Genomic DNA, 27,940 nt, shown 5'->3' with positions numbered 1-27,940 from the left:
CACATTGCTTGCACCATCTTGTGGGTACACATAAAAGAAAAACGGAACTCAACGCCGGAACTCAAGGCCAGCCACTGTACAGAATGATGCCGTTATCATTCCTAATTTGAGGGGAATGGGGGGCGTACACCTTTCTGCGACCGTTAACAGAAATGCGTAACGTCATAAGAAGACGTATACCTCCCGTTTTGAATTGAACAAATCAGAAGGAAGAAGGATATCATTCGGAATGATGGCTGGTCCGTTCAAAAAAAAAAAAAAAAGTGCCGTTTTTAAAGTGCTCTAGGAAGGCTCTAAAAGCAGGTGTACAGAAACCACAAAGTTAACTCTATATCAAAAACGCAACGACCGTGAGCTCGCAATACCAGAACCGAAACGAGAACCGAAACGAGAACCGAAACTATAGACTACGTCCCGTTGCATTCACGTGCGACGCATCGCATATCAAGGCCATCAAGGCGGTCGAAGTCCAGAGAGGCGTTTGAGAGAGGTGTGGTTTCGTTTCGTCGTTGTCTGCTGCAGCTGTGGGAAAAGTAAGTGATCGCGTTCAAGTACATTGCTTTGCGATCCATGAAGTTTCACGTGAAAAGCTGAAAAATCTAAACTTAGAGCATGCGATCATCTCAGTTGTGCTCATCTCAGTGTCCACACGTTGGTTCCGTCATAGGTTCCGTGAAGCCGGTTGATGTCGCAGTAGGCAATGTGGAACTGTCAACGAATATCATTTGATCGATTTGTCGCTGATCTGAAATACTCGTCAGATTGCACCAGAACAGTGGCAGAATTACTCCTGCCGCCTTTTTGGTGTTGGGTGTCTCCACTTTCGCAATGGGAGGAAACTGAAAAGAGTTAGTGAACGCGTAAGAAACTTGCATAGTTGGTGATATAAAACGACCGGTGTTGTGTCGCCTACGCTATTAATACTTCATTTGCTGTTTTAAGGAGTTACATATGAAATAGCAGGTGGGCCGGTTGGGACATACTTCGCACCACTACGAAGGATTTAAGGAGTTGCATAGGAAGAAAAAAAAAAGGGGGGGGGGGGGTATGCGATCTTGAAGATCACCCACATCTTCCACGTGAGATAGAGTATGAACGCGGATACATTTAGGAACAAACACACCATCAACAGTTGTCCCAGTGGAACAATTACATCGGACAATATGTTCTTTCCTTTCCTCCTTTCTCGACAGCCTCAAGATTGCCCTCAAGATTTGCAATGGAATCGCCTTTTGAATTTTACAGGACAACGAAAGCTGATGCTGAGTAAGTGGTGCACAGAGGATCTTAAAAAAAGTTTAAAGAAATGGAATTACAGGAGTATACAAGGCATTGTCCAGTTTTTGCAACCTACGTTGACTGAAACACTCTTAAAACAACTTTGCCGCATAGCACGCCGTCATCAGCCAACCATCATCCCGAATGACATCATTCTCTGCCCTGATTTGTTAAAAATGGGAGGCGTACACCTTTTTTGAGGCACTTATGCAGCATAAGTGTCACAAAAAAGGCATACTCCTTCCGTTTTCAACAAATAAATGCAGAGAACGACGTCATTCGGGATGATGGTTGGCTAGCAGTATGCTATGCAGTGAATTTCTGTTTTCAGAGTGCAGACTCTGACTGCGTAGTAGTGATGTACTGCTTGCGACTATACTTCCTGAAATCGACAGCTCACGAAATATTTCGGGAGGAGTTCTATGGGCCTCTTGCACTAAAGTTTCGTCCGGCGACCGCAGCGCCAACTGTCCTCCTCTAGAGTAGAGCGCCGTTACTAGACGGTCGTGTCCGGCGTGTTCCCTGCCTTACCGCTGTACTGCGAACATAATCTCTTTTGTGGAAATCCTTGCGCCACAATTTTTCAGAGCCTCAGTGTAGGTGACACGTGCCTGTGTACGGAAAAACCTCCGCCTACACGACCACAAATGGCGCTGTAGAATACGGTTCGGAGTGCCCCCTAACGTCGTGAAACAGGCCCATGGGGACTTTACATAGGAGAGGAGGATTTCCTCCTCACTTCCCTTTCCCAAATGCTCTTTCAAAGGTAGGAATTGGGGGGGGGGTTCAACCCCCTAATCCCCCTCTGGCTACGTTTCCAAGTAATAGACTCGAACGGCATTCTGCCCAGCCTCAAACGCAATAATGGCACGGTTCCTTCAGGGGCGGCTAAGCCAATACAGGATCCTATAACTTTGAATGAAGATTTTAGAAAAGTGTGTCACTATCACTACATTACAGTGATTTATTCGACCCTCCCACCCCAAATGTTTGGCGACAACCTCCCTTCCTTCCTTTTCTAGTGCATCCCTTACAAGAAGGGGATTTATTATTTCAGCTTTAGACACATGCCGGTAGAGACGTACAACTGTTACAATGGAACTGTAATAATAATGAGTACCCCTCTACTAATGTTTTGCAACACGCCTCCTGTGCTTGTGATTCTGGATAAATCGCTGGTACATGGCGTATGGGCATTCTAATATTTTTCTCTGCAAGAATAGAGTCTGTGTCATAAAAATTGCAAGCTGCAGATTGTGGTGATATTGCCTTTGCACATACTTTTATAATGCAGTAATAATAACAAAACGTAATAATAAAAGGGCTGATTGTAATTCTATTTACAAGGTCTTTCTTTATTAGACCCAAATGGAGGCATTGATAGTTAAGTCTCCACGACACAAAAGTGCATGTTGCTGTGTTATGAAATTCATTACACAGCAATTTGTCAAAGTTCTACTGCTGCTATTAATCTTAACATGTGGTATTGTAGTTTAGTAGTACTTGGAGGATGTGTTTCTGTAGCGATAATGTGGCAGTATGCGATAATGTGTGTAGTATCCACTCTACTCCGCATTCAAATTCCACATTGAGCAGCAACAAGCTTCCCAAATTTCACTAAAGCTGAGGTTCTCAAACTGGGTTCCTTGCCCAGTCATCCAGCATTGTAGATGCGTATAACAGGAGCCATACAACTTATCTTCATACATACGCTGTGCTCAAAGCTGCGATTAGGAAGCTTCATGACGCCGCTTTTACTGTTTATACTGCAGATAATGTATTATGAAGAAGCGTGCATGAATGTAGGTTTGGGAGGGGGGATGCTTCCTCGCTATGCCAACAAATGTATTCGGTATACTAGAAGAAACCAAGAGGCATGGAACACTGAAAGGCAGACAAAACAAAACGCATTGTTTTGTTTTGTCTGTCTTTCTGTGTCGTGCCTCTTGGTTTCATTTAGTATGCATAGTTACTAGCTTGCCTGCACTGACATTGACATTGCACGGAACACTCATTACCATGTTTTTTTCCTTCCATCAGGCACTGTGTAGGACCACGTGCCAAATACCAAGGTTGTTTGATTGGGGCACTAATTGGAGATTGTCTTGGTTCACCATTTGAAGAGCTTCCCCGTCGCCACGTTTTAAGACAAGATTTACTGCCTTATTTCTTAAAGCGTATTTTCCGTAAATCTGTTCAGGAAGATGACTTTGCAGGTCGTCGCTTTTGTACTGATCCAGGTAAGCTTATTCCTGTTGCATGACTGGTACATGGCATTTCACATATCCTTGATATGAAAATGTGGTAGTGACTGTAAAAAGATACAGCCTTACACAGTTTATCATTTCCTAGCGGTCACGTTGTATTACAAGACCCACAAGCAAGCCGTATATGCCTGCACTGAATATTGTGCTTGTGTTTGTATGTTAGACAGCATGTTTGAATTTGCACAAAGCGATATTCTTTCGGCAGGGGCGAAGATTGCGTACACAACAAAAATTAAACCGTTCTGTTTGTGTCGAACCTTACAGGGCATGCCTATGGTGGATACTACCAGTACACTGATGACACAGCTATGACCCATGAACTGGCAAAGTCTCTATTAGAGATGGGTGGGTTTGATGCAAAACATGTAGCAAGAAGGTAAGCTACATTTTGCCTAATGGTAGACTAATTAAACTGTAACCAAGATGTGTTAATCTGTGAGCAGGTGTAGCAAGAATATACAAATCGTTGTGTTTCAGGACTAAACCTGGCAAAAACGTGTTTACTCCCGATTTGCATCGTCGTCGACTAGGGTAGACCCTGAAAACGAACCTGCTAAAATGTAAACTCAATCACCAATATGGGCACTGGAGAATGCTATTACCTGTCATTCAGCACAGCAACTCAGCATCTTGTGTTCATTTAAATTGCAAAAAGCACTTTGGTATTTTCCACCCGAGAATCTGCTTTCCACCCCACATCACCGGATTTTAACCTGTTTTACAGCTTCTGAAGTAAAACCCGATTTTTGCCATATATAGAAACACATAAAACCCGAAGACTCAAAAGGTCCGTATACCCAGCATTTGGAAGGGGCGTAGGTGTGGGATGTAAATTCTCTACCGTTCACAACGGTAAATATTTTTGTGCAGTGTTCTTGTTTTAAATATGTTGCGTAGGATTTACGAGATGAGAATGTGGATGGAATCTTATCTTGACATGAACATGTGCTTTTACTCACCCTGCATGGTGAGAATAAGTTTCACAATTGACTTGTGTTTGAATCTTTCTGAAATATACCTAGGGTCCTGTGTCTTCGGGTTTTATGTTTTTTGAAAATCGAGGGAAGGGGGGGGGGAAATAAAAATCAGTTGTTTTTTTCAGGAGCCGTAAAAGAGGGTAAAATCGGGCGATATTGGGTGGAAAAGCAGATTTTCGGGCCGAAAATAAAATAATAAAGTGCCTCTCGCATTTTAGATGAACATAAGATGCGGAACACTTGTGCTGAGTGTCCAATGCTTAGCGTTCTCCAGTGCCCATATTGGTGGCTGAATTGGCACTTTGCAAGTTCTTTTTCTTCTTCTTTTTTCGGGTTTTACCCAAAGTGATGATGATGCAAATCAGGGGTAAAAACAGGTTTTAGCCTAAAACACAGGGCCCTAAATATACCTTACCGACAATAGATGGGTTGCACCGGCCCTAAAGAAAGAGGGAAAAGAAGCACGCGTATAGGCGGAGTGCGCCGGCCCTAAAGAAAGAGGGAAAAAGCACTGGGAAAGCTATGGTGTGACGTCACGTGCAAGCCATGTATAAGAACAATGTGGATACGGATAATTTGGAGCTTTGTGACATGGAAATGCTAGTAATATAATTTTGCCAGTAGATTAAGGTATGCAAAGTTTGTTATTGTATATGTCATAACAACCTGTTTCGCTATTATATATGCAGCTTTACGGAGGAATTTCTACAAAACAAAGCGGTCAGAGGGGAGTACGGACCTAAAGTAAGGACCGTATTCTATGCCCTTAGAAGCAATCGTTATGAAGATGTCTATGGCCCAGCAAAGGATCAGTTTGATGGTTCAGGTTCATTCGGAAATGGCGCCGCTATGCGTGTCGCACCTGTAGCCCTGTACTACAGGAACAATGAGGACATGGCAGTTGAAGTAAGTGTACAATCAAGTGCTGCAGGCCTAAGTACAAGTACGACTCTGTGCGTTTTTCATCAAAGCTACAATAAGATCCTAGATACACTGTTAGTACTTGACAAATTTCATGGTTAGCTGGGACATGTGTGGATTCAAAAGATCAATTTCTACAAGGCTTGCTTAATGTTTTCTGAAGGCATTGTAGAGTCTTTTCTGATCAGTGTTTGTATATAGTTTTTGGCTTGATCTTGTACCATTCCATACAACCGTTCCATTGCAGCGAAGGCTCTGCTTTCTTCAGCGCTGAAGAAAGCAGAGCCTCCACTGCAATGTTGCCATTATTGTTAACTTCTCCCTAGTACAGTGTATTCCCGTTAATTCGTAATATCGTAGTTGGAACTTCCGGATAATTCGAACTGATGCAGGTCTTGTTTAAGTCGTGTATTTCAGTGGGGGAAAACACCTGGTAATTCGAACATATGAATGTGCACAACGGTTTGTTCGAAAGAGATTTGCCCGGCTGCTCCTGACTGCATGTGCATCAGCCTGGAAGCGCCTGCCCTCATGCTGACCAGCACGCTGCTGGTGTGTCGGGAGCATGTTTATGCATGGAAAGACTTGAACAAAAATATGTCAGGAGATTAGAAAATAATGGCATAGCCATGGGGGGGCTTGGGGGGCTCGAGCCCCGGCCCTCAACTGGGCCGACCCACACAAATAATGCAAACGCGAGGAGAAAAAATGAAAAATATGGGAGGGGGTCCAGTGTGACGATCGCGAAAGTTCTTGCAGTTCTCGGCGTCTGTTTAAGCGAATTCTTGAATAGTTTTGAAAGTATGAATTATTCAAAGTAACATCGTACTTGCACAAGAGGACAAGAGGACTCGTGACGCTGCCTCACCGGTCATGACACCTTATATGTAACATTTTCATCTGATGTAATATTTCATTCACCCACACACAGAGCCATGCAGCACCATTGATGATAGCGGTTTTACAGCACAAATTCAGGTGGCTGTTCCAAACTATGCATTACCATCAGGAATGACGCTCTCCAGTTCCAGCACGCCTATATGACAAATGACATTGCCAGTGCAAGAACAGAGCACTTGCTACCTTCGTTTTCCTTTTTGCTGTGAGCTAAAGCATACTGAATCCACATTCTGAACATGTCATTGCTCTTTACTTTCGAAAGTCTGCCTGTTTCACCAGCACTTGCAATACCAATGCTGGTGCTCAGTGTTAAAATGTGAAATGCATGAAAGATTTTTTCGAAGTGCAAGTTGTTTTACGGTTTTCAGTTAGCTTCATGAGAACAACACATTGTTGCATTGTCAAAATAATTTGACTGCACGTATGCAAGCATGTGTGGCTTGTGTGAAGCCAATACATTAATAAATATTCCTTATTTATTAGTTTTTTTCAAGTGCGTGTCCTTGGGCATTTTTCAAAAGATCAGCACCATGCTATCATGACCATGCTTGCTGTTCCAAGCTAAAACTATTACAAGCCTTTATCCTATAATGTGATATTTGATTCAATATTTGAAGGGCAATTTTGCAGATATTCATGTTCAAAATATGGTGGAGAATGCAAAGGGACAAGGACGACACACACGGAAGTGTTCGTCCTTGTCCCTGTGCGTTCTCCGCCATGTTTAGTCCCAACTAACACGCTTTACACATTATCGCATTCATATTCAATTCGTATTCAAAAATTCCAATATTTCCACACCTCTCTCATATACTTTCACAATGCCAACAGAGGCTTCAACCTCGTGTGACTTACACCTCTGAGCATATGCTTGGTGTTAGTAGTAAGCTGGCCGACTATTCTCTAGAGAACTGGCCTAGGATTTCCCCTCTCCCTCCCGCGCCCCGCCCACCCGGAGCGCGCCAATGGGAGGACGCGTGGGCGGAGTCGACTTTCATTGCCATCTGGGGGCAGAGGTTCGAACGTAGACCGTAGACGGAGACGGGCTTTTCGCGATGCTACGTCCACTGGGTCGTTCCATTCACCATGGCCCTGAGGTGGCCCGTGTTCCAGAGATGGCGCTGCTCGATCTGTGAACCTAGGGACGTGCGTTGCTTGGGACCACGAAAATGGTCGGCGATAAGTACTGTGTCTGAGCGATGCTCGCGTTTGTCTGTTTGTTTGTTTTTGCTTTTAATTTTGCTTTTAATAAACGCTTCATGATCGGCGTCTCTGAGCGATGCCCGCGTTTGTATGTTTGTTTGTTTTTGCTTTTAATGAACGTTTTATGATGGCTTGTTTTTGCTTTTAATAAACGTTTCATGATCGGCGTCCCTGGGCGATGCCCGCGTTTGTTTGCTTTATTAAACATATGGAACACGCGTTGTTAGAATGATCTTGATAAGACGTCCGCGTTCATTAAAAGCAAAAACAAACAAACAAACGCGGCCATCGCTCAGGGACGCCGATCATGAAACGTTTATTAAAAGCAAAAACAAGCCATCATAAAATGTTCATTAAAAGCAAAAACAAACAAACAAACGCGGGCATCGCTCAGAGACGCCGATCATGAAGCGTTTATTAAAAGCAAAAACAAACAAACAAACAAACGCGGCCATCGCTCAGGGACGCCGATCATGAAACGTTTATTAAAAGCAAAAACAAGCCATCATAAAACGTTCATTAAAAGCAAAAACAAACAAACGCGGGCATCGCTCAGAGACGCCGATCATGAAGCATTTACTAAAAGCAAAAAACAAGTCATCATAAAACGTTCATTAAAAGCAAAAACAAACAAACAGACAAACGCGAGCATCGCTCAGACACAGTACTTATCGCCGACCATTTTCCTGGTCCCAAGGAACGCGCGTCCCTAGGTTCACAGATCGAGCTGCGCCATCTCTGGAACACGGGCCAACTCAGGGCCATGGTGAATGGAACGACCCAGTGGACATAGCATCGCGAAAAGCACGTCTGCGTCTACGTTCGAACCTCTGCCCCCAGATGGCAATGAAAGTCGACTCCGCCCACGCGTCCTCCCATTGGCGCGCTCCGGGTGGGCGGGGCGCGCGAGGGAGAGGGAAAATCCTAGGCCAGTTCTCTAGAGAATAGTCAGCTGGCCTGCCCCAGTTTATTTCGACATGTTGGGAAATACAAGTATTTGCACCATAGCACTAATAATCAAACAAACACATGCTAATAATTCAGCAAGATGGAAATTTTCAAAAAAGTGAAATACAGTCATGGCTCGCTTAACTGTAATTCAGTTAACCGGCTCATTATCCAGTATGCGTGATCGGGAACAAACTTGTGACCATTGGTTTTGAATTCAGTTAAGTTTGAATTCTGCATACGGATAACGAATTTCAGTTAGTTAACCGGAATTCGTTATCCGTATGCAGGCATGGAGTACTGGAAACAGTGTTCCAGCACTAGTGTCATTCTGATTCGCTTATCCGGAAAAACATCAGTGGTTGACTTTGCCCCAGTGCAACATCACCTCCCCGGGAGTCTTCTGGTCTACAGGAACTTTACATGGGGGCAGAGGATTTCACCCTTGTTTTCCCTCTCTCAAATGCGCTACCAAAGGTACGATTTCAGGTGGGGTTGCCCTGCGCCCCCGCCTGCCCACTTGCCCACCTTGGCTACACCACTGGACAGCAGTAATGGCTCCGGTGAAGTGCAGGAGGTGTCCAATTTCCACAGGGCACAAGAAACCTATATGCGAGCGTTAACTAGACAAGACCAGTCAAAGTATTTCTAGCCTTCAAGCTTGGGCTAAAGACGCTTTGGGTTGTTGACGTCGAAACATACATGCTCTATGACGTTTTGTGGGAAAAAGAGAAGTGGCCTTCCAGTGAACGTGCAGAGTGTCACCCAGACTTCTGTTGCACGTCTCAGATACACCCGGCAACTTGAAACAGTCCACCGTAGAAGGCTAGCTTTCTAAGATAACATATACGCCAAAACATAATTTTGTTCTCTCTCTTTCCTTTTTTTTCCCTTGAGAAACACGAAATTGTAAATTTCCTCTCACTTGATTCACTTATCCGAATGATGTGGGGCAACTACCGAGGTGTCCGCATAAGCGAGACGTGACTGTACACTACTGTTACGTAGTTGCCAGAGAAGTATAACTTACGTTGCAAGTTTGTCAATGATTTGATATCATTTGAAAGAGCGAGGTGCTTATTCATTCCACAGTGTGTAGAATCTGCGTATCTAGTTGGTATTCCCATGTAATGTGTATGCAACTTAGGTCAAATGTTTCATTTTTCTCTAGGTTGCAAAGCTTCAAGCAGAGCTTACTCATGCTCACGTTGTGGGTTACAATGGTGCTGTTTTAATTTGTCTCGCAATTCAACTTGCTCTCACTAAGGATCCACGTAGTGCTCTTGACATTGAAAGCTTTCTGGACACCCTTATTTCAAAGATGAATGTGATTGAAAAGGATAAAGGAAGGTGAGTACTAGTAAGCATTGAAAACTGTAGCAAAAGTGCGAACTCTTGTGGATCACCAAGAAAGAAATACTTGCTGTGGAACCACTTACAAGTGGTTTGAAACAAATTATCAAAAAGCACTTGCATGGGCCACTTGAATATGGAAGTGTTAGCGACAATAGGAAAGAAGTGAGGAAGAGCTCACAACAACCATCTGAAACAAATCCATCACAGCAGTCCAAAGAAATCTGCTGCAGAAGGTGATTCCACTATTAAATGATAAAGGTGAAAACAAGGTCAAGGTATAAAGTCTTAGACCTGCAGGGCTGATTAAGGCGCGGTTTCACCAACACTGGTTAACTTTAAACCGAGATCAAGGGTAGCTAAAACTGGAAGTTAACACCTAATTCTTTTTTACAAACGTTAGTTGGTGACGTGATGAATGTTTCAGTGACAATAACTTGCTTTAGTGGAGGACAGTTAAGCGTTAAATTCAAGTTAAGGGACCGTTGATCTCGGTTCAAATGCTAATCGGCATTGGTGAAACCGGGCCTAAATTTAGTTGGCATGCCTGCCCAGGTGGAAAATATCTGCAAGTGGAACCACTTGCAAGTTGTTTATGAAACAAATACGCCTTTGAGAAACCACTTGGAAATAGTCCACTTTAAAATTCACTTGGAAGCCGTTCCACTTTGGAAACCACTTGGTAGTGGTTCCACTTCGGAAACCACTTACATATCCTTTTCCACTTTGGGACCTATATTTGCAAATGGTTCCACTTGCAGAACCACTTGCTATGTGAGTCCACTTCAGTTTCCAGCTTATACTCTACGCCCAATAACGGTTACGTACGACACGAACATCAGGTACATTTAAAAAAATCATGATTCAAGAGGTATGGCGAACGTGATCAAATATGAAGTACCGCGCACGTACCGTTTCGTGCATGAGGTACGAGATGCGATACGATGCGCCTTTGCCACATACGAACGAGATCAGACAAACGTCTAACATTGTCAGTTCTCGTTTCAAGCTTCCAACATGACATGGACAAGGGAATCATGCCGCCAGCGAAGTCCAAACTGAAACAGTCTCACACATTCGCGACGTGCATAAAACACACACACACACACACAAAATGAGGTATTGAGCAACACACTATTTTATTACGCAAATACATACCTTGAAAGTGGCATCCAGGTTGACACAATAATGGAAAACATCTCGCGCGCACTGTCGGGAAGTGTTTCACACGTATACAGATGTTTCGATGTCACAAGGTATTGCACAATGGACAGACAATATGACTAGCTGCAGACCGCGTTTCTTAAGGTGACCAGGTACGATATGAATCTCGGGGAATTTCGAGATCCAATATTGAAGTGCAGCATGAAGAAAGTCAAATCTGAAATGTTCAAGGAAAAGTTCAGTCACATATTAGTCATGTTCGGACTGTAAGTTGGTCCACTGGCTTACCCTTCCAAGAAGCGAAGTCAACATAATCGAGTCTGAAATTAGCGGAAGCAACTCACGACGCGGAAATCACATTCTCCGTTCCATCCGAGCGAGCACCGTGGAACGCCTGTTCTGTTGTTCTGTTGCAACTTGCAATCGGGTGATATCAGCGGCGATGGCGGTTTCGTGGCGAGGCGAGGCATTGAGTTTCATCTCCTATATGCGCCTGAAGCACGCTGAACTTGGAATACAATGCTGGGCAGTTTCAGTAGCTCCACTGTATTGCTCTATCCAACCGACGCAACTTTGAAATCGTTCAAGTGATACGAAGGCATGGATTGGATTGGATTGCCTTTCCTTTCGTGTTTAGTATTCCTCATGTGATACCCCAAGGGGATCCTGTCTAACCCACTCTGACTTTCAAAGTGGTTCCAGTTTAACCCAGAAGGCTCTGGCCAAACCCACTTTCACTTCGGAGTGAACACAATTTAGCCAGAGAATGGTTCTATTTCGAACCACTTTGCTGACCAAGTGGTTCTAGTTTAGCCCACAACGGCTCTGACTAACCCACTCTGACTTCCACTTTGGCAAGATAATGGTTCCATTTCAAACCACTTTGCTGACAAAGTGGTTCCACTTTGACCCACTTTGTTGTTCAAGTGGTTCCACTATATCCCGCTTGGGATTCCACTTTATTTTTTCACCTGGGTGAGCAGGAAGTTTCTGAAAATTAACCAGATATAGCTCTTCTCTGAATTTTCTTGTTCTCTTCCCTGAAGTTGTCTTTTGTGCATTCAGCTTCAAAGCATGAAACAGGAGAACCTAAATCAGGGCCGGTGCTAGGGATGTGCGGGGCCTGAGGCAAAGGCACATCGCGGGGCCTGTTTCACACGATTAAGTGCATACTTGATATTTTTTAAAAAAGTAATCGCAGGGCCTATGCAAGCACAAGGCTTAAGGCGGTCGCCTTACTCGCCCCCCCCTATCGCTGGCCCTGACCTAAGTAGCCCAATGTTGCAAAATCATTTTTATTCTTTGTGGAGCAGTTGATAGTCCTATCTGTTGTTATGGTAGTACTTCAGCATGATTTTACATAACACAATCATTACCATCCTTGTGCATGTACGTTTCAGTATTGCTCTTTACTTCACTTCAGCTTATATTCAGAAAAGCTGAGAACAGTGAAGAGACTTATCACTTCTGACCGTGATCCTTCAGCCCGTGAAATTGCTGAAGTCCTAGGAAATGAAATAACTGCGGACCGTTCTGTACCTACAGCAGTGTATGCTTTTCTGAGGGCACTAAAACCTCTGCAAGGCTATCAGGTAAATACTGGAGTCTGTTTTCTCTTTGCTATAAGAGTACTTACTTCCTACATGTTGAGGAAAGAGAAGGAAGGGGCCGAGAGCGTGCGCCCATGGCACGCCCTGCAATTCTGTTTTTTGGGTCTGTTGTCACAGTAAAGCATTTGGACGTTGGGTTGTGTCCTTCCTTTCCGTAACATTTTCAGCACTCTCAGCCCCTTCCTTCTCTTTCCTCAATGGTCTAGCATGTTGGATTACTGTACGATCGCAGTAGTTCTCCTCAGCCTTCAGTAGTGTTTTACTGGTGTCAGCTATGACCTCCTGTTCAATGCCAGCTTACCACTGCACCAGAATTTCACTTAACCTCCTGTTCTTGGCTTTGGTGTGTACTTCATTCTCAGTGTTTGACAGCAAAATTGCTGTTCTAGTGCTAAGAAGAAACTTGTTCTGCCAATGCTGCAGTGAAAACACAGGAAAAGAAAATGATCAAAGTTTAATACCTCTACCCCTATATAGATCCTCTATACCGGGTGTCCCAGAAAACGTGTCATTGAATTATAATTTAAAAAAACTATGTCCCCTAGAAACATGCAGTCAACAGCATTTATTCTACTAGGTTTTTGCCACCTCCTGTCATGAATGTCATCTAACTTAAGTTTTATTATGTCAATTTTTACAAACTGAACTCGAGAATTTGCCAAGTAAAGGCCGCTTTTTAACCCCACCAATGTGAAGTGCGTGCCGAATTTACCCAAGTTCATGATAATTGACACAGATATTGAGGAGATATCCCATCAGAAAAAATAGCCGAACATAATGCGTTTCGGAGCGCAAATATAGCCTAGCACTCTGTGGGCTGGGTTTAGCAACCGCCTTGCACCGGACTGACAACGAGGCCGCTCGAAAAGTCGTCAAGTGCTATAGGCTCTTGGTGCTCTGAAAAGCACGATCTTCGGCTATTTTTTCTGATGGGATAGCTCCTCAATATCCCTGTCAGTTATCATGAACTTGAGTAAATTCGGCACGCCCTTCACATCGGTGGGATAAAAAAGCGACCTTTACTCTGCAAATTTTCGAGTTCAGTTCGCAAAAATTTGATATAATAAAACTTAAATTAGATGACATTCACATCAGGAGGTGGCAAAAATCTAGTACGAACAAATGCTGTTGACCATGTGATTCTAGGTGGCGTAGTTTCTCATCTGCTCTTCGCAACACTGCCATCTTGGTTGCTTTGACTATGGGAATCAAACGTTTTGCGTTATAACTTTGCGCTGCGGTGCTCGAACACTTTGAAATGTACCAGGATTGAATGTCCTTCAGAGCTTTCTATGTAGACAATGCAATGTTCCACCTGCATTGAGTAATTGGCGAGCACAGCATGCTGGCGTTCGTAGACTTTTATAGGGTAGCACCCTTAAGAAGAATATGATCTAAAAAGTGATACACGGAATTGATAACGCAGACACTGACCTCACGTAACAAAGCAATGAAAACCGAAACTGAAAAGAAAGTCAGAGGGGTCCCACCATGGAGGAAATGATGAGAGGAGGCGCCCTCTGAAGGGTGAAGCTGGAACTGGGGGCCAGCCGTGTGACGTTGCTGCTAGCCTTCCGGTCTCGGTTTTACAGTTGCCTGCATTGCATAGTTTCGGAATTCATGGAGAGGTGTGATCGTAGTGTGTCGAGGTGGCCCCCTAAAGTGGCATGCGCAGAACCTCCTCATTGGCGTTCTCGGGTAAAGTGACCTTTACAAGGCCCCAGCAAGCTAAAGCTCGCCCTCTGTTTTCTCTTTTTCTCTGTTTTCTCGGCCCACACTTTTCTCCTCTCTCGAGTACCCATATTGCACCTCCTTTTCTTTCTTCCTGGGTCCCATGCACATGTGTTGGAAACCGCCACTCCTGTGTTTCCTTCCTCTACGGGTTTATTCGAATGATAACGCAGACACTGACCTCACGTAACAAGGCAATGAAAACCGAAACTGAAAAGAAAGTCAGAGGGGTCCCACCATGGAGGAAATGATGAGAGGAGGCGCCCTCTGAAGGGTGAAGCTGGAACTGGGGGCCAGCCGTGTGACGTTGCTGCTAGCCTTCCGGTCTCGGTTTTACAGTTGCCTGCATTGCATAGTTTCGGAATTCATGGAGAGGTGTGATCGTAGTGTGTCGAGGTGGCCCCCTAAAGTGGCATGCGCAGAACCTCCTCATTGGCGTTCTCGGGTAAAGTGACCTTTACAAGGCCCCAGCAAGCTAAAGCTCGCCCTCTGTTTTCTCTTTTTCTCTGTTTTCTCGGCCCACACTTTTCTCTTCTCTCGAGTACCCATATTGCACCTCCTTTTCTTTCTTCCTGGGTCCCATGCACATGTGTTGGAAACCGCCACTCCTGTGTTTCCTTCCTCTACGGGTTTATTCGAATGAGATTGGCTGGCCGCGCTTGACTATGCTCCGGCCCGGCAGTGTGCTGCCGGGTATGTGCATGTCAGATGCGCCTTTACTAAGTGTTAAGCTTACAAAAAGGACCATTACTTATAAATAGAGCCTGAAGTTCCGATTCCTCCCCAAATTTGCACCCCGAATTGAAAGTTGTCTCTTTAGGGTGAAACCCGATTTTTACCCGGCAAATTGCCCTCACTGCGACGTCTGTAGGAATACACACTAACTTGTTTGGCAGCAAATGCAGTTACATCACCGTTTGTACCAAACCAGTACAGTTAGTTTGAGTAACTGAGCCCGTTTTCTCAATGAATTTCGCATACTTGAAGTTTTTTCACCCGAATTCGCATGAATTTAGAGCATATGTTTGTTTACCCGATTTTTACGCCGGAATTTAGAAAAAAATATTTCCTGAAACTGCACGCTCTACTTATAAAGGCAAATGCTTGTGCGGGAGGAAAGAGGATCAAACGAACGAATCACTGTAATGGCATGTGCAAACGCGACTGGCACGGAACGAGTCAGCAAAGCAAGTAATCCATGCTGTTTTGGGGAGTCAAGACCCTTTCTGTTGACTACACAGCCAACAAAAAGGCATGGATGATGGCCGATATTTTCTTGGATTGGGTCTGCAGGATTCGCTAGGTTGTGTTCAACGTTGCACAATGTCGTTCGCGTCACAGCTGAAGAAACGAATGCAAACACGAATAACAAATTGTTTTCAGCCCTGAAATGTTTTGATGATTTGCCTGTGGGTAACTATTTTGTAATATGAATGAGCCTCTTATACAGGGTGTCCGGTGAGAAAGTGTCATTAAATTTCTAAAAGTTGGGTTTACTTCGGAAAATTATGAAACTAGTACTTGCAATACACACAGAGGGACTTTTGCCACAGATTGAGGCCGTTTGCCTTCGCGTCACACATTAATTAAGCTTATTTTGCTAATTGAACTCTAAAATTAGCCAAGCAAAGGTAACGGTTTTCTTGATGAATTCGGAAGCCGATGACCATAGCACACCACTATTGACTAGCAGCACTATTCCAATCGAAATCACAGTTTTTTTCTGAAGATTTCTAAAAAAAATTGATAGCCGCAAAACCGTCACTTGGCGAGGCGTGGTCGATGAAATTTGTGTTTGCGTAAGTGCTGGCTCTGCCTTTATCGAGACAAAGTGGAAACAGCCACACCCAATCGAGGGCATTACCGCGGTAACCGACGTTATCAGTGTCTGGGAATTGACGGCATGCGCATTGATGAAGGCGTGAGGTGTGATTATGTCCTTGATCCATAAGAGGGAGGGTATCTGGATCGAGCGAAAAGTTCCGCAAACACAAATTTCATTGACCACGCCTCGCCAAGTGACGGTTTTGTGGCTATCAATTTTTTATAGAAATCTTCAGAAAAAAACTGTGATTGCGATTGGAATAGTGTGCTATGGTCATCGGCTTCTGAATTCGTCAAGAAAAACGTTACCTTTGCTTGGCTAATTTTAGAGTTCAATTAGCAAAATTAGCTTAATTAATGCGTGACGCAAATGCAAACGGCCTCAATCTGTGGCAAAAGTCCCTCTGTGTGTATTCCAAGTAGTTTCATAATTTTCTGAAGTAAACCCAATTTTTAGAAATTTAATGACACTTTCTCACCGGACACCCTCTATTTCCGGCATCATGACCACGCACGTGCGGTAAGGCCTATAGCGAGCTATGACGAGTCTCTGATGCAGCTAGTATGTGCTGCCAGAGCGTCATGCCCTCATTCAGTGTGACTCCCTTTAGTTCAGACTCCGCTTGATTCAAACAAATTTTCATTCCCCTTTGAGTTTGACTTAATGGGATTGCACTGTATAGTGCAGTTTTCTTAGTAGTCTGACCAACTTCACTATAAAGATGTTCTGCTTGTCAAATGTTATTGAAGTCTCCCTTCTTTTCATGCTATATACTGTCATATCTTGGTTTCAAAGTGTTACATGGTATGACCATTTTATTATTTCGTCCAATTACAGACATCCAATGGTTTTGTCCGGACACTAGCTTTCGTGATATCAGTGGGAGGAGACACAGACACTATTGGCACCATGGCTGGTGCCATAGCAGGTGCTTACTATGGTATTTTCAAGATCCCAATTCAAATGCAAAAGTACTGCCAAGCTGAAGATTATGCCCATCAACTCGCCATAGACTTACTAGAAGCAAGCAGTGATCCTGGGATGCCTAAGTATGTTCATCATAATGAACATCAAAGAAGTGACTGGCGTAGTGGGCAAGGCGAGAGCAGTCAATATAATACCTCGAGGGGACAGCGGCGAGACCGTCAACAGTATACCTCAGACAGCGGCAGACAAAGTGAGCCCTGTCATGATGTTAGAAAATACAGAGGCAGACGTGAGAGAAGCAGAGAGGCACAGAAGGACTTGACACGAGATGTACGTGACAGAAGTAGACACGACACTCGCAACAGAAGTGAAAAAGATGTTGCTGACAAAGCGAGCTGCAAACTTGAAGACCTTGCCAAAGCAAGTTCATCAAAGGTACCTATTTATGCACACCTAGCTAGTTCCTATTAGGTCGTCATAGAAGTTCTGTGTATAGATCTTGTTGTAATGCTTTACAAATAGCTGTCATTCTTCCAAATATGGAGCAGTACAAGCTGAAAATGATACGAATACGGTCGAGCCAGTTTATAATGATATTGATGTGACTGTAAAATTCTATCACTATATCAGAGTATCATGGGCCGGATGTTTTCAGGTGAAACCCGATACCCCCAAATTTACCAAAAACTACAAAGACATTGCATCTTTTCTTTCCTTTTCGTTTTTGAGTAGCAGCTGCGTTGTTTTCGAGTTTGTTTTCAGTGCAGGGCCGACATTGGGCAGCCTTCATTATGCCAAACTCTCATTAGCACTTCCACAACACGTCGCACAACGTTACCGGCCCAACGTCGTTCGCCAACCACCACTGTGAGCGACATTAGACCAACGTTGGTCCAAGGTGCAGTGGACGACTAAGTCGCTTGCGGACCAAAAACCGACCACTGGCTGATGGTCGGCAGTCGGCAATTTCCACTTGGGCCCAAGCGGAAAAACAACCTGGGAAAAATGTCAGGCCAACATGTGCTTCCGACCTAAAAGCTGTTGGCCCGTGGTTCCGAAAAAAAGTTGCGCCAAGCTTCGGACTAACTCTCCAAAAGCTCCAGTTTCAACAATCACTATGCAACCGAAATTATTTACTTAGCACTACCGTTTGTCACGAAAATTCTGTCGAAACATCCACGAAAATACTGTCGTTGGCGGCGTTCAACGGGATCCTCAGTATGCAGGAACGATGGCAGCCAATCGGGCAACATGACGTGCTCGCGATCCCGTCGTGTATCCGTGCATCTCGAACATAGTCCGCTCGTGGTCTTGTATACGTACACCGCTTCATGCGCATTGCTGCATTTTAAAAACGACTTGCTTATCTGCTCTGGGTTACGTTAACTAGAAATGTTCCAGTGCAGCGAATTATCTATACATCTCACCAACAGGTGCCAGAGAACGACATTATTTCGTTTCACCAGTCGCACTATTTCTTTATAGTCCCTGTGCGCTAACCACATGGCGTGGCGAAAATTTGACACGCACGCCACTTGTGGAGAAAATCGGTATGACGGAACTGAGCGTTGGCTGCTGTTGTGTGTTGCGCAATGGCGAACGCTGCAGCTTGCATCAAACTCAGATGCGGCTTCTGACCTCCAAAAGAAGCAGGGTTTTTCTTTTTTGACGTATAACTGTACAACTGTAGACCAAAGAACCACGCAACGTACTTTTTCTCAACTAGTCTTCCCGTTTCAAGTTCATGCATGTTTCAGATGTAGGTTTTGTGGTTTTCGACATTTTCCTAAAAATGTCGGAACCCCCCCCCACCCCATTTTGCCTCCACACACCCACACATCCCACAATTTGCGGTCACATACCACCGTGAGTATTTCTCCCACCGAAGTGAAATTAGTATCAGTCGATAGATCGTGAAACGCCCTTTCGTGTGGTATGTTTTTTATATGTATCGATCTGAGTCCTACGTAATTTGGATGCGTTCAAATGTGCAAGGTACGCGACATTCCGCAAAGTTGGGCCGCAGATATCGTAAAAATGCCATCTTCGATTTTAATAATTTTCGGCACATGAGTAGCTTCACCCCGCTTCTTTCTAATGGTGGAAACACATTTTTACTTTTTTGCGTCTGAGAAGAGGAGCGATTTTTTTCCTGAGGCAATGTTTACGACACGCACGGCTCGCACGCGCCGCTACGCACTTTAACGCGCCACACGTGCGCATCAAGGAACATCACGAAATAGTGTGTCACGCCGAGCTTAGACACTATACACAGCTATGTCCACTCTATAATATTAATTTTGGTGTGTCTAAGAACAAAGTGGATACTTGCAATACGCGATGATACGACAGTTAGAATGTGGTAGTCCCTTTGGACAGAAACGAGGTAGATGCACGTTCAAAAGAACATTTTATTGACGCAATAAATATGTTCAGCTGAGCCTTCCGTAACCATATCTAAACAGAAGCTGCAGAAACTTGGAGCACAATTTTGTGTGTTGCCTCGCTGCGTTTTGTCCACACTAATTTTTCGCGGAGGTTGGGGATTCATTCTGCACGCTTCCACTGCTCCCTTTTTACCAACCTACGCTGCTGTGCCTCCTCTTTGGGAACATGGAGAAGGATTACGTTTGGGCAGCGAGGTTTCAGTTTTGCTACAAAATCTACAGCCGTTTGAATGAGGTCCGCGGGCGAGGACCGTAGGTTGTACACTGTGCTTCCGGATGCCACTGATGCCGTCGCAAGCGCTCTTACCACGGCCAGGAGCGGAGAACAACCACTTTCTTAGTGCTGGTGACTTCGACATTTCAAACACCTCCTATCTATTCTTAAAGCGCGCACTTGCGCCGTCGGACGCATACACGCACTCGCTGTAAATTGCTTCATGTTCGTCCAGCCGTTCATCGATTCGTTGGAGAGCCAGTGTTGTGAACGCACTGTCGTGGCACTTATCGTCGCTTATCACAGCGGGGCTGCGGGTGTCACTACTTATTGACACCACGCACGTAAAAGTCGTAATTTGCTATGAAAGATGAATCACTGAAAAGGTTAGCCAGCTGTAGGACTCGAACCCACATCTTCTGGATTGCCGGTCCAGGGCTCCACCAATTGAGCTAAGCTAACACGCCTTCCCAGCGACTTTCAGGGTGCGTCATCTGAAGGGACAAACCAGCCACTCTCTCTCACTCATCCTCCTTTCACTCTTACATTTTTGCTCACTCACACACACATTCATACGACGGGATCGATGCAGGCGGCAATGATGAACATGAAAGATCTGCGATTTTTTCCAATGGTAGCTTTGAACGGCATGGGGCAGGACCACAGTCCAGTTCTCTGCAAAATCGAGGTGAAACAAAACTGCGCGCGGTCTCGCAAAAAGTTAATCTTTGCGGATGGCTGCCTTTTGCACATCCTTCAGGTACTTGTGATGTACATGCCGAGAAATCCAGCGGTAACGTGTTTCAACGAAGGCCTCACATGCGAGAGAGTTCTTCTCGAGCCTACCAAACTTCCACAGTGAAAGTTCTATGTCGCCCACGTCATGCAATGCAAGGGTACGTCTCGGGTGTAAAATAGTTCTGCATTGGGCACATGTCACATTCGCCTCTTCTGCACTCATCAGTGGTGCTAACACACATGTACATCTCCTTCAGTTCGTCATCGCTGTAGTGTCCTTCTGAGGCATTGTTCACAGCAGTGACGCAGATAGAAAAGTTTGCACAGTACGAGCATGCACACTCTTCACGGTACGGGCTCAAACTTACCCACCTGGGGCGCAAATAATAGAATTTCGTCAGTCCAAGTTTGCAGGTCGGATTCGCCTTCTGGAACAAACTATAAGCCTCTCGAATTGTACGAGTCGTGTAATGCTTAGCGATCATTCTCTTCTTTCCGAGCTCATTGACGCTTACGACGTCGCGTGGCCTTGGGCTCTGAAGAGTACAGTCAAGGTCATCGTTTAGGTGATATTCAAGTGCACGTGCAACGTCCTCCTCATTTATTTGGTTTCTTGGTTCGTACGCTTCAGGGAAGGACCATACTCCCACCTCTAACTGAAGCTTTTTAGCCTTAAAGGAGTACAGAGGGCCATCCAAAAAAATTTCAGATTAAGACATCTGATGAAAGTGTGTGTGTCATTATACCGAATAGCACGAAAGGTTTTGATGTGTGCAATTTGTTTCCCAGAAAAAAACTCACATAAACATAGCTCCGCGCCTTCACCCTTAACTCGCCACTCCAGCTATAACGAGGATAAGGAGGTATGATGGCACGTCACCGATGACGGCATAAGGAGACTTGTTCTGGTTTACCGGTCAGTGGGGGTCAGCGCCTTGTCCCTTTGCCGCCGTAAACCTGTTTTGCCAGTTTTCCCGGAGAATTGGGGAGAGAAGGAGCAGCCGAAGCATTACCGAGCAAGGAGAAAGGCTTTATCAGAACCCCGAACAGCCGAGTAGCAGACAACATTTCTCTAGGCCAATCAGCGAGCGTTCTCCTTATAGCGTCAGCGCGGGGTTCCAGGCAGATCACAGGCTGGTACTGCTCTTCACCACCGTTGCGCACGGTCGCTTTTTGTGGCGCATTTTAAATTCAATTTCTGCGATAATTATGACTCTGTGGTGTAAATTACTTCGCATGGTGCATCTTACTGGCCTACTTAACAGTTTCATAGGAAGAAAACTGGGTGTTAAAAATTACTTCTGTGCTACTTTAATATATTTAACTGGTCAGTTTTCTCATGTACTTGAGACCCTTTTCGACGCCTGCATAGCTCTTTTGCAACTAAACACACCAAATTAATATTATAGAGTGGACATAGCTGTCTATAGTGTCTTAGCTCAGCGTGACACACTATTTCGTGATGTTCCTTGACGCGCACGTGCGGCGTATTAAAGTGTGTAGCGGCGTGTGCGAGCCGTGCGTGTCGTAAACTTTGCCTCAGGAAAGAAATCGCTCCTCTTCTCTGACGTAAAAAAAGTAAAAACTTTTTTCCGCCGTTAGAAAGAAACGGGATGAAGCTACTCATGTGCCGAAAATTATTCAAATCGAAGGTGGCATTTTTGTGATATCTGCGGCCAAAATTGGCGTAATATCGCGTACCTTGCGCATTTGAACGCATCCAAATTACGTAAGACTCGGATCGATATACATAAAAAAACATACCACACGAAAGGGCGTTTCACGATCTATCGAATGATACTAATTTCACGTTAGTGGGGGAAATACTTACGGTGTTACGTGACCGCAAATTGTGGGATTTTTTTATGCGCATGCCGAGTTTACGATTTTTCTGGAAATTAACTACGCGTCACACGGCGGCAAAAACAATGTGGCGCAGACACTAGTACCCTGTCTCTGACACAAAAATGAATTTACCCTTTACGATGAAAATGAACGGCTCAAGGATGCCCTCAAATTCGGTGTAGACAGAAGCGCTCGTAAGAGTCTCCGATCTTTCCTCCTCTCCATCTCAGAAATTCATGCCTGCACGAGCTTAGTGTAGGGCGCGTCTTACATCGCCCGAGGTCCCATGGAACGTAAAGTTTTTTCGTCACAATCACAAGACCCAACTTCCGCGCCTTGTTCGATTTAAAATGAAACTGCCCAGAAGCATAAAATCGCAACACGAGAACTTTATTGAACCGTATAAAATACATGCTTTGGCCGTAATGTAACTGAGTAACCGTTACTAATAATTAGGAGTAGATTTACACATAAGGTGAGCCCGCCTACACTTGTGTGACTACATGCTGCACGTGGCGTGGGATAGGACTCCCGGTAATTTCAACCACCAGGTGTTCTTTAACACACAAATATCGCTAGTTGTTTTCGTGCAGCGCAGGGTAGTGTGCCGGTGTGACTTTAGTGTTGAAAGGAACGAAGCGCGAACCGGATGACCAATGTGAAACATGATGTTCATTCCACCGAAGCGGCTAGTGAAATATGCACACTCATATCAGTGTGACACTTTCTACCAGGGTGTCGAACCGAAATGTTTTTCGTTCCGGTTTTCGTTCCGGTTACATCATAAACGATCCAGTACCGGTTCTGCTCCGGAGCAAAAAAATAACGGTTCATACCGGTTTTTAACCGGTTCCGCTTCTGCTGGGAATATTCATCCCCACAAAAAAAAATCAATGTTACAAAATGTAAACCCGCTTATTCCGCATACATGGTATTTAATATTAATAGACGGCTGTGACATTGGTAGCTCCTGGTTCCTGTAGGTTACTGTCTGTTCAAATGGACTTTCTCCTTTCTTGAAGCACATGCTACAAACGGACTTGTTTGTCGTGATGTCATACGTAAAGTACTTTCTTGCTGGGTTGGAGCGATCGCGTCCCATCCGAATGTCTGTTGCTACTGTCTAGCCAGCAAGCACCACCGCACGAGTGCAACGCAAATCGAGGAACACCTTCACTCACAAACGCGCTCGACGGCTCCGTTTTATTTTCTTCGTGTCCTGTCCACAAAAAAGTTGCCACTTCGCATGGGCTTGCCTTCGCGTATACGTAAATGTATTCAACTTAGCTGCTCTGAAACAAGGGACGCGTTGCCGGACATTACCGATAAAGAAGCCGATATGCAGCCCGCTTGGGTCGCTGTTTAGTTGAGGAGAGTTTGCGGGGATCAAATTAGAACGAACAGTACGGCACATTGCTAGAGAGTCACATGTACCTCTAAGTGTGTGCGTGTGCGAACGATAAACCATTACAAAGGGAGCCTAAGGGTCATAGTATACCGACATACATTCCACCGTAACCGTAACCCTCGTATAGTATCCATGACATGACTTCAGAGCCCACGACGTCTGTTTCATTCACCTATCCGTAGTCCAAAACGGCGAAGTTTTTTCTTGGACCGAAAACCGTTAAATATATTTTTCGGTTTCCCTCCTGAGCGAAAAAAACCTATACGGTTTCGATTCCGTTCCGGTTCGCACCAAAATAGCGTTTTTTTTTCGGTTTTCGATTTCGGTTTTCGGTTCGCTCCGACACCCTGCTTTCTACACTACAACTACCACCGGAATTCGTCATCAAGGTGCTGGAAGCCCCACATTGCTACCGTCCTTGGCCGGTATCGAACCCGCGATCGAACCCGCAATCTTGAGCTCAGCAACACAGCACGCTACCGACTGAGCTACTGAGAGCAAGTCACCAAATGAGAATCAATCATGCGAACCAAAAGTGTTTGCCGGGACTTACCGTCAGTTTCTCAGTCACACAGGAGAACAGTACGCTGAGGGACACAATGACGTTCGTAGATGTGCGACATATACTACAACGAAGAAAGGCACAGGGTTGCCCACAGCGCTCTCTAACTTGCTGCGTGTATATCGAAAAAGGCAAAGTGCTTGCAAGCGCAGCTTATTTAGAATATATTCTCAGAATAACTACTGAATGTTATGTTCCAACGGGCAAATATGGTTAGGAAAATCTGCCTGCGTCAGTATGGCTCAATGCATTCGGGAATAAACTAAGAACAGGAATAAACACGTCGCACAACGTTCCCGGCCCAACGTTAGGCCAGCATTGGTCCAAGGTGCAGTGGCCAACTAAGACCGACTTTCCGATCACCGGCCGATGCATGGCAGTGGCAATTTCGAGTTGGAAGTGGTGGCCACTTCCCCAGTGATGATGATGATGATGATGTCAATGATGCCGTGACCCGTTTTTTGGAGGGCCAAACTTATGAATTTTCTTTTCGTGAGAATCCAAGCACTGGAGCATTGTTGGGTAAAGTGTGTGGATGTTGGCAGGCACTATGTTGAAATGTAACATCACTCCATTCACTTTGGCCATCTCTTTCTACATCAGACCGAGAACTTATAAAATGCCCTCATATTGAGAGACTGACAATGCGCTTCTTTTGCACATGACTACATAAGCTGGCATGTTGTTAGTAGCATTATCATGATACACAGGGTTGTGGAGTTGTAGCTAAACAGATTCTCAGTTATTTGAGCATGTGGATACAGAGACCATAAATTTTGAAGCAGCAGATACATTAGTGCCATCCGTAATGCTATATCATAATCAGAAAGAAGAACTGACAATATTAAATGCAGCAGGACAAGACTTTCTCATATACAGGGGCACATGCAAGGCATTAATCCCTGAGGCAGATTCATAGCTGTGTTTCTTAGGGCCGACTTACAAAGGACGGCGACAACAGTGCTGTTTCTTAAAGATCTTTTCGCTGCAGCAGGAAATTCTAGCAATGCTACAACTTGGATTGTTGCACTAGAAAATTTACCAAAATTAAATCAGATTTGCTCGAAAACTTACTACACCACTACTACACCATTTTCTGACATTCCCCCCACCCCCTTTTACCTTTTCATTGTTTCAGCAAGCAAAGAAGAAAGCGAAGAAGTCTGAATCAAAGAAGTTAAAGTAAACTTCACTACAGAAAAAAGGGCCTTCGAGGAACCTGCAGTTATCGTTCCCAGGAACAAAAATATTTTTAGCTTTGTACGAAGCTTTTCTTTTTGTATTGTTTACTTCCTCTGAGGAAAGAGTGATCACCAAAGGGAAATATGTTGAAATATGTTTTATGGAAATATATTTTAAATGATTTTTTACACATTATGTAGAACTTCCTGTGTGGCTCATGTTTTGATGTCCTCTCTCTGCTGTGGTGTATTGAAAGTGAATTTCTATGCCAGTCTCCCCATCTTTCATCATCATCAAAATTAAAGAAAAATATGTGCACTGCAGCTGTCCTCCTAATGTACAGGGTGTCTTTTTTTAGGCGATACAAATTTTTCATTAAAAAGCTAGAAGGGCTATAGACATGCTGATTTCACTTCTATCATCTCTGGGCCGGCGGACGTTCTTGGCCATATGTTGCTCGACCATCAAATGACTAATTACCTAAAAATCGTTAATTAACTTTTTAAGTATAAAAGCTACGAAGTTGTCCCAATGAGAACATCTGTTCTTTTCGGTGACCTGATATCGTAGCCGTTTTCAGAACAAAAATCCGTTCAGGAGATCGTCCGCAAACAATTTGTGAAGGAACACAATTTTTTTCTTTATTTTGTTCATTGTGCATCTTCGGAGACGCGTCTTTCCGTCACCCCCTGCTGTTACTGCTTTGTCCGAGCCTGTAGGTGAGGAGTAAGCTGTGCTCTCACCAGGTGGTGTTCGTGCCACTGGCGACCGAGATGAGGTATGAAGCCCTTCTCTGCCTCGCTAAAAGGATTCGCCAGACTTATGACGATGTTTCCTACCTATGTTTCCTTAATCTACCTATAGTGTTGACCTTTCTTGTACTGGATTGCCTGCTCCAGCCGAGCGACCTCAAGGTTATCGCACACGGGGAGCACTGTAGTTGAGAGTTCATCACGGAGGTTCCCTGCATACTTTTGATATCATCTACTGCATGGGGCGTTCCCTCGTGCCCACTACGTATTCTCGAATGGAAAGGCTGTCTACTCTCCGAGGTTGAAATAAGCGGGTATAATCCCGGCAGACCCTGCAGTTTCCCGTCATGTGAGCGTTCAATTTAAGCTGGGTAAGCTGGGTCATCTGTCGGGTCTGGAGTACGAGCAGCTTGATGATCCTCTTCTCCCGCTCAGTAACGCTTGCCTGCCAGAAAATGGTATCAAATGGTCAGTGCAGAGCAGAAATCGACAAACACCTTAGTTGTAAAAATAGGAAGCATTATCCGTGGTTAGCTGGTCCGGGTATCCGAGTCGGGATAAGTTGTCCAGCAGGTGGATCCAGAAATGATTCAGGCTTCTGCAGTGGACAGAGAGACCGTCTTAATGAAGTGATCTACAGCGGTTACCACAGGGGCTCCAGTAGGGGTAGGACGCGACTGTTCCAGGCTGACAATCGGTTGCGATATGCTTGGTCCACCGCTCAGTTCAGGCTCCTGGCATGCTGGGCAGAACATTCTGTCTGATGCCTGGCCACGTTGCGACACGACATAACTTGCAGATCTTGCTGCAGCTGCCGTGACCCTCCAAAGCAGATTAATGGAAATATCTGAAGACGTCTTACAAAGGCACAGGCGAGATTTCACCTTCTTGCCGCCTTTCGCGGTAGGTATTGTACAGCGCTTGGAACAAAAAGGACTGCAGACCAGTGTGCACACAGCTAGGGTGGAGGAAAGCGGACTCTGTTCAGGTAAAGCCTTCAGAGGTACATACAGCATCTTTCATGTGTGTGATGACGTAGCGTCACAGCGATCATAGCACGGCAGCAATGTGACCAGGAGGCAGTGGCGGATCCCGGTAGACGAGGGGGGGAGCGATTGCCCTCCAAATCATTAGGTTGCACATTTGGTTTCCGCCACTCCCCTCCCCGCTATGGGCTTTGACAAAGAAAGACCCTCCCAAGTGAGGGTCTGGATTCGCCCCGTAAGGAGGTGGGAGGTTCTGTGGAATATTGAGGTCTTAATAGCTGTAGCTAACAACGAAGTGGCACTCACTCAAGGGATACGTAACGGATTACACTTGCTGTTTTTGGTAACGCATCTGCGGTTCTATTGGGTGCCCATGAACTTAAGTAAGCAGGATCTCCCTAGGGGTATCTGCGGGATGGCTGAATGGAAGAAGTCGTTGATCTGCATTGCGGTTGCAAGGTGTGCAAGTTCTTGATGAGCCTAAGAGGGACAGGTGGTACTAGTTTGCAATTGACGACAAAAAATCAAGGGTGTAATCGGACGAGATTCTCTATGCGCACCCATTTGTGTGTCTCGTCCAGACGCGTGACAACACAACTAACGGAGGCATTGATCATGCTGATCATTCAAAGAATGCGATAAGGCTTTATGTGTGAGACGTGAAAAATATCCTAGTTTGAAGATATGGGGCAAATGGAATTG

General features: G+C 44.8%; 1 protein-coding gene across 1 annotated transcript; it reads left to right on the top strand.

The window, feature by feature from the left end:
• Positions 1 to 436: 436 nt before the first annotated feature.
• On the top strand, positions 437 to 25,695 carry LOC135377553 (ADP-ribosylhydrolase ARH3-like). The gene is made up of 9 exons (XM_064610061.1): positions 437 to 533; positions 1,194 to 1,266; positions 3,319 to 3,518; positions 3,810 to 3,921; positions 5,212 to 5,428; positions 9,666 to 9,844; positions 12,435 to 12,603; positions 17,015 to 17,539; positions 25,457 to 25,695. The coding sequence occupies exons 2-9, from the start codon at positions 1,220 to 1,222 to the stop codon at positions 25,502 to 25,504; spliced, it is 1,497 nt and encodes a 498-aa protein (XP_064466131.1). The 5' UTR covers positions 437 to 533; positions 1,194 to 1,219; the 3' UTR covers positions 25,505 to 25,695.
• The last annotated feature ends 2,245 nt before the right edge of the window (positions 25,696 to 27,940 follow it).

This window comes from Ornithodoros turicata, chromosome 1 (genome assembly GCF_037126465.1).
Source record: "Ornithodoros turicata isolate Travis chromosome 1, ASM3712646v1, whole genome shotgun sequence".
NCBI classification, from domain to species: domain Eukaryota; kingdom Metazoa; phylum Arthropoda; class Arachnida; order Ixodida; family Argasidae; genus Ornithodoros; species Ornithodoros turicata.
Note: the sequence above shows the minus strand (reverse complement) of the source record. Positions and strands in the feature narration are given on the sequence as shown.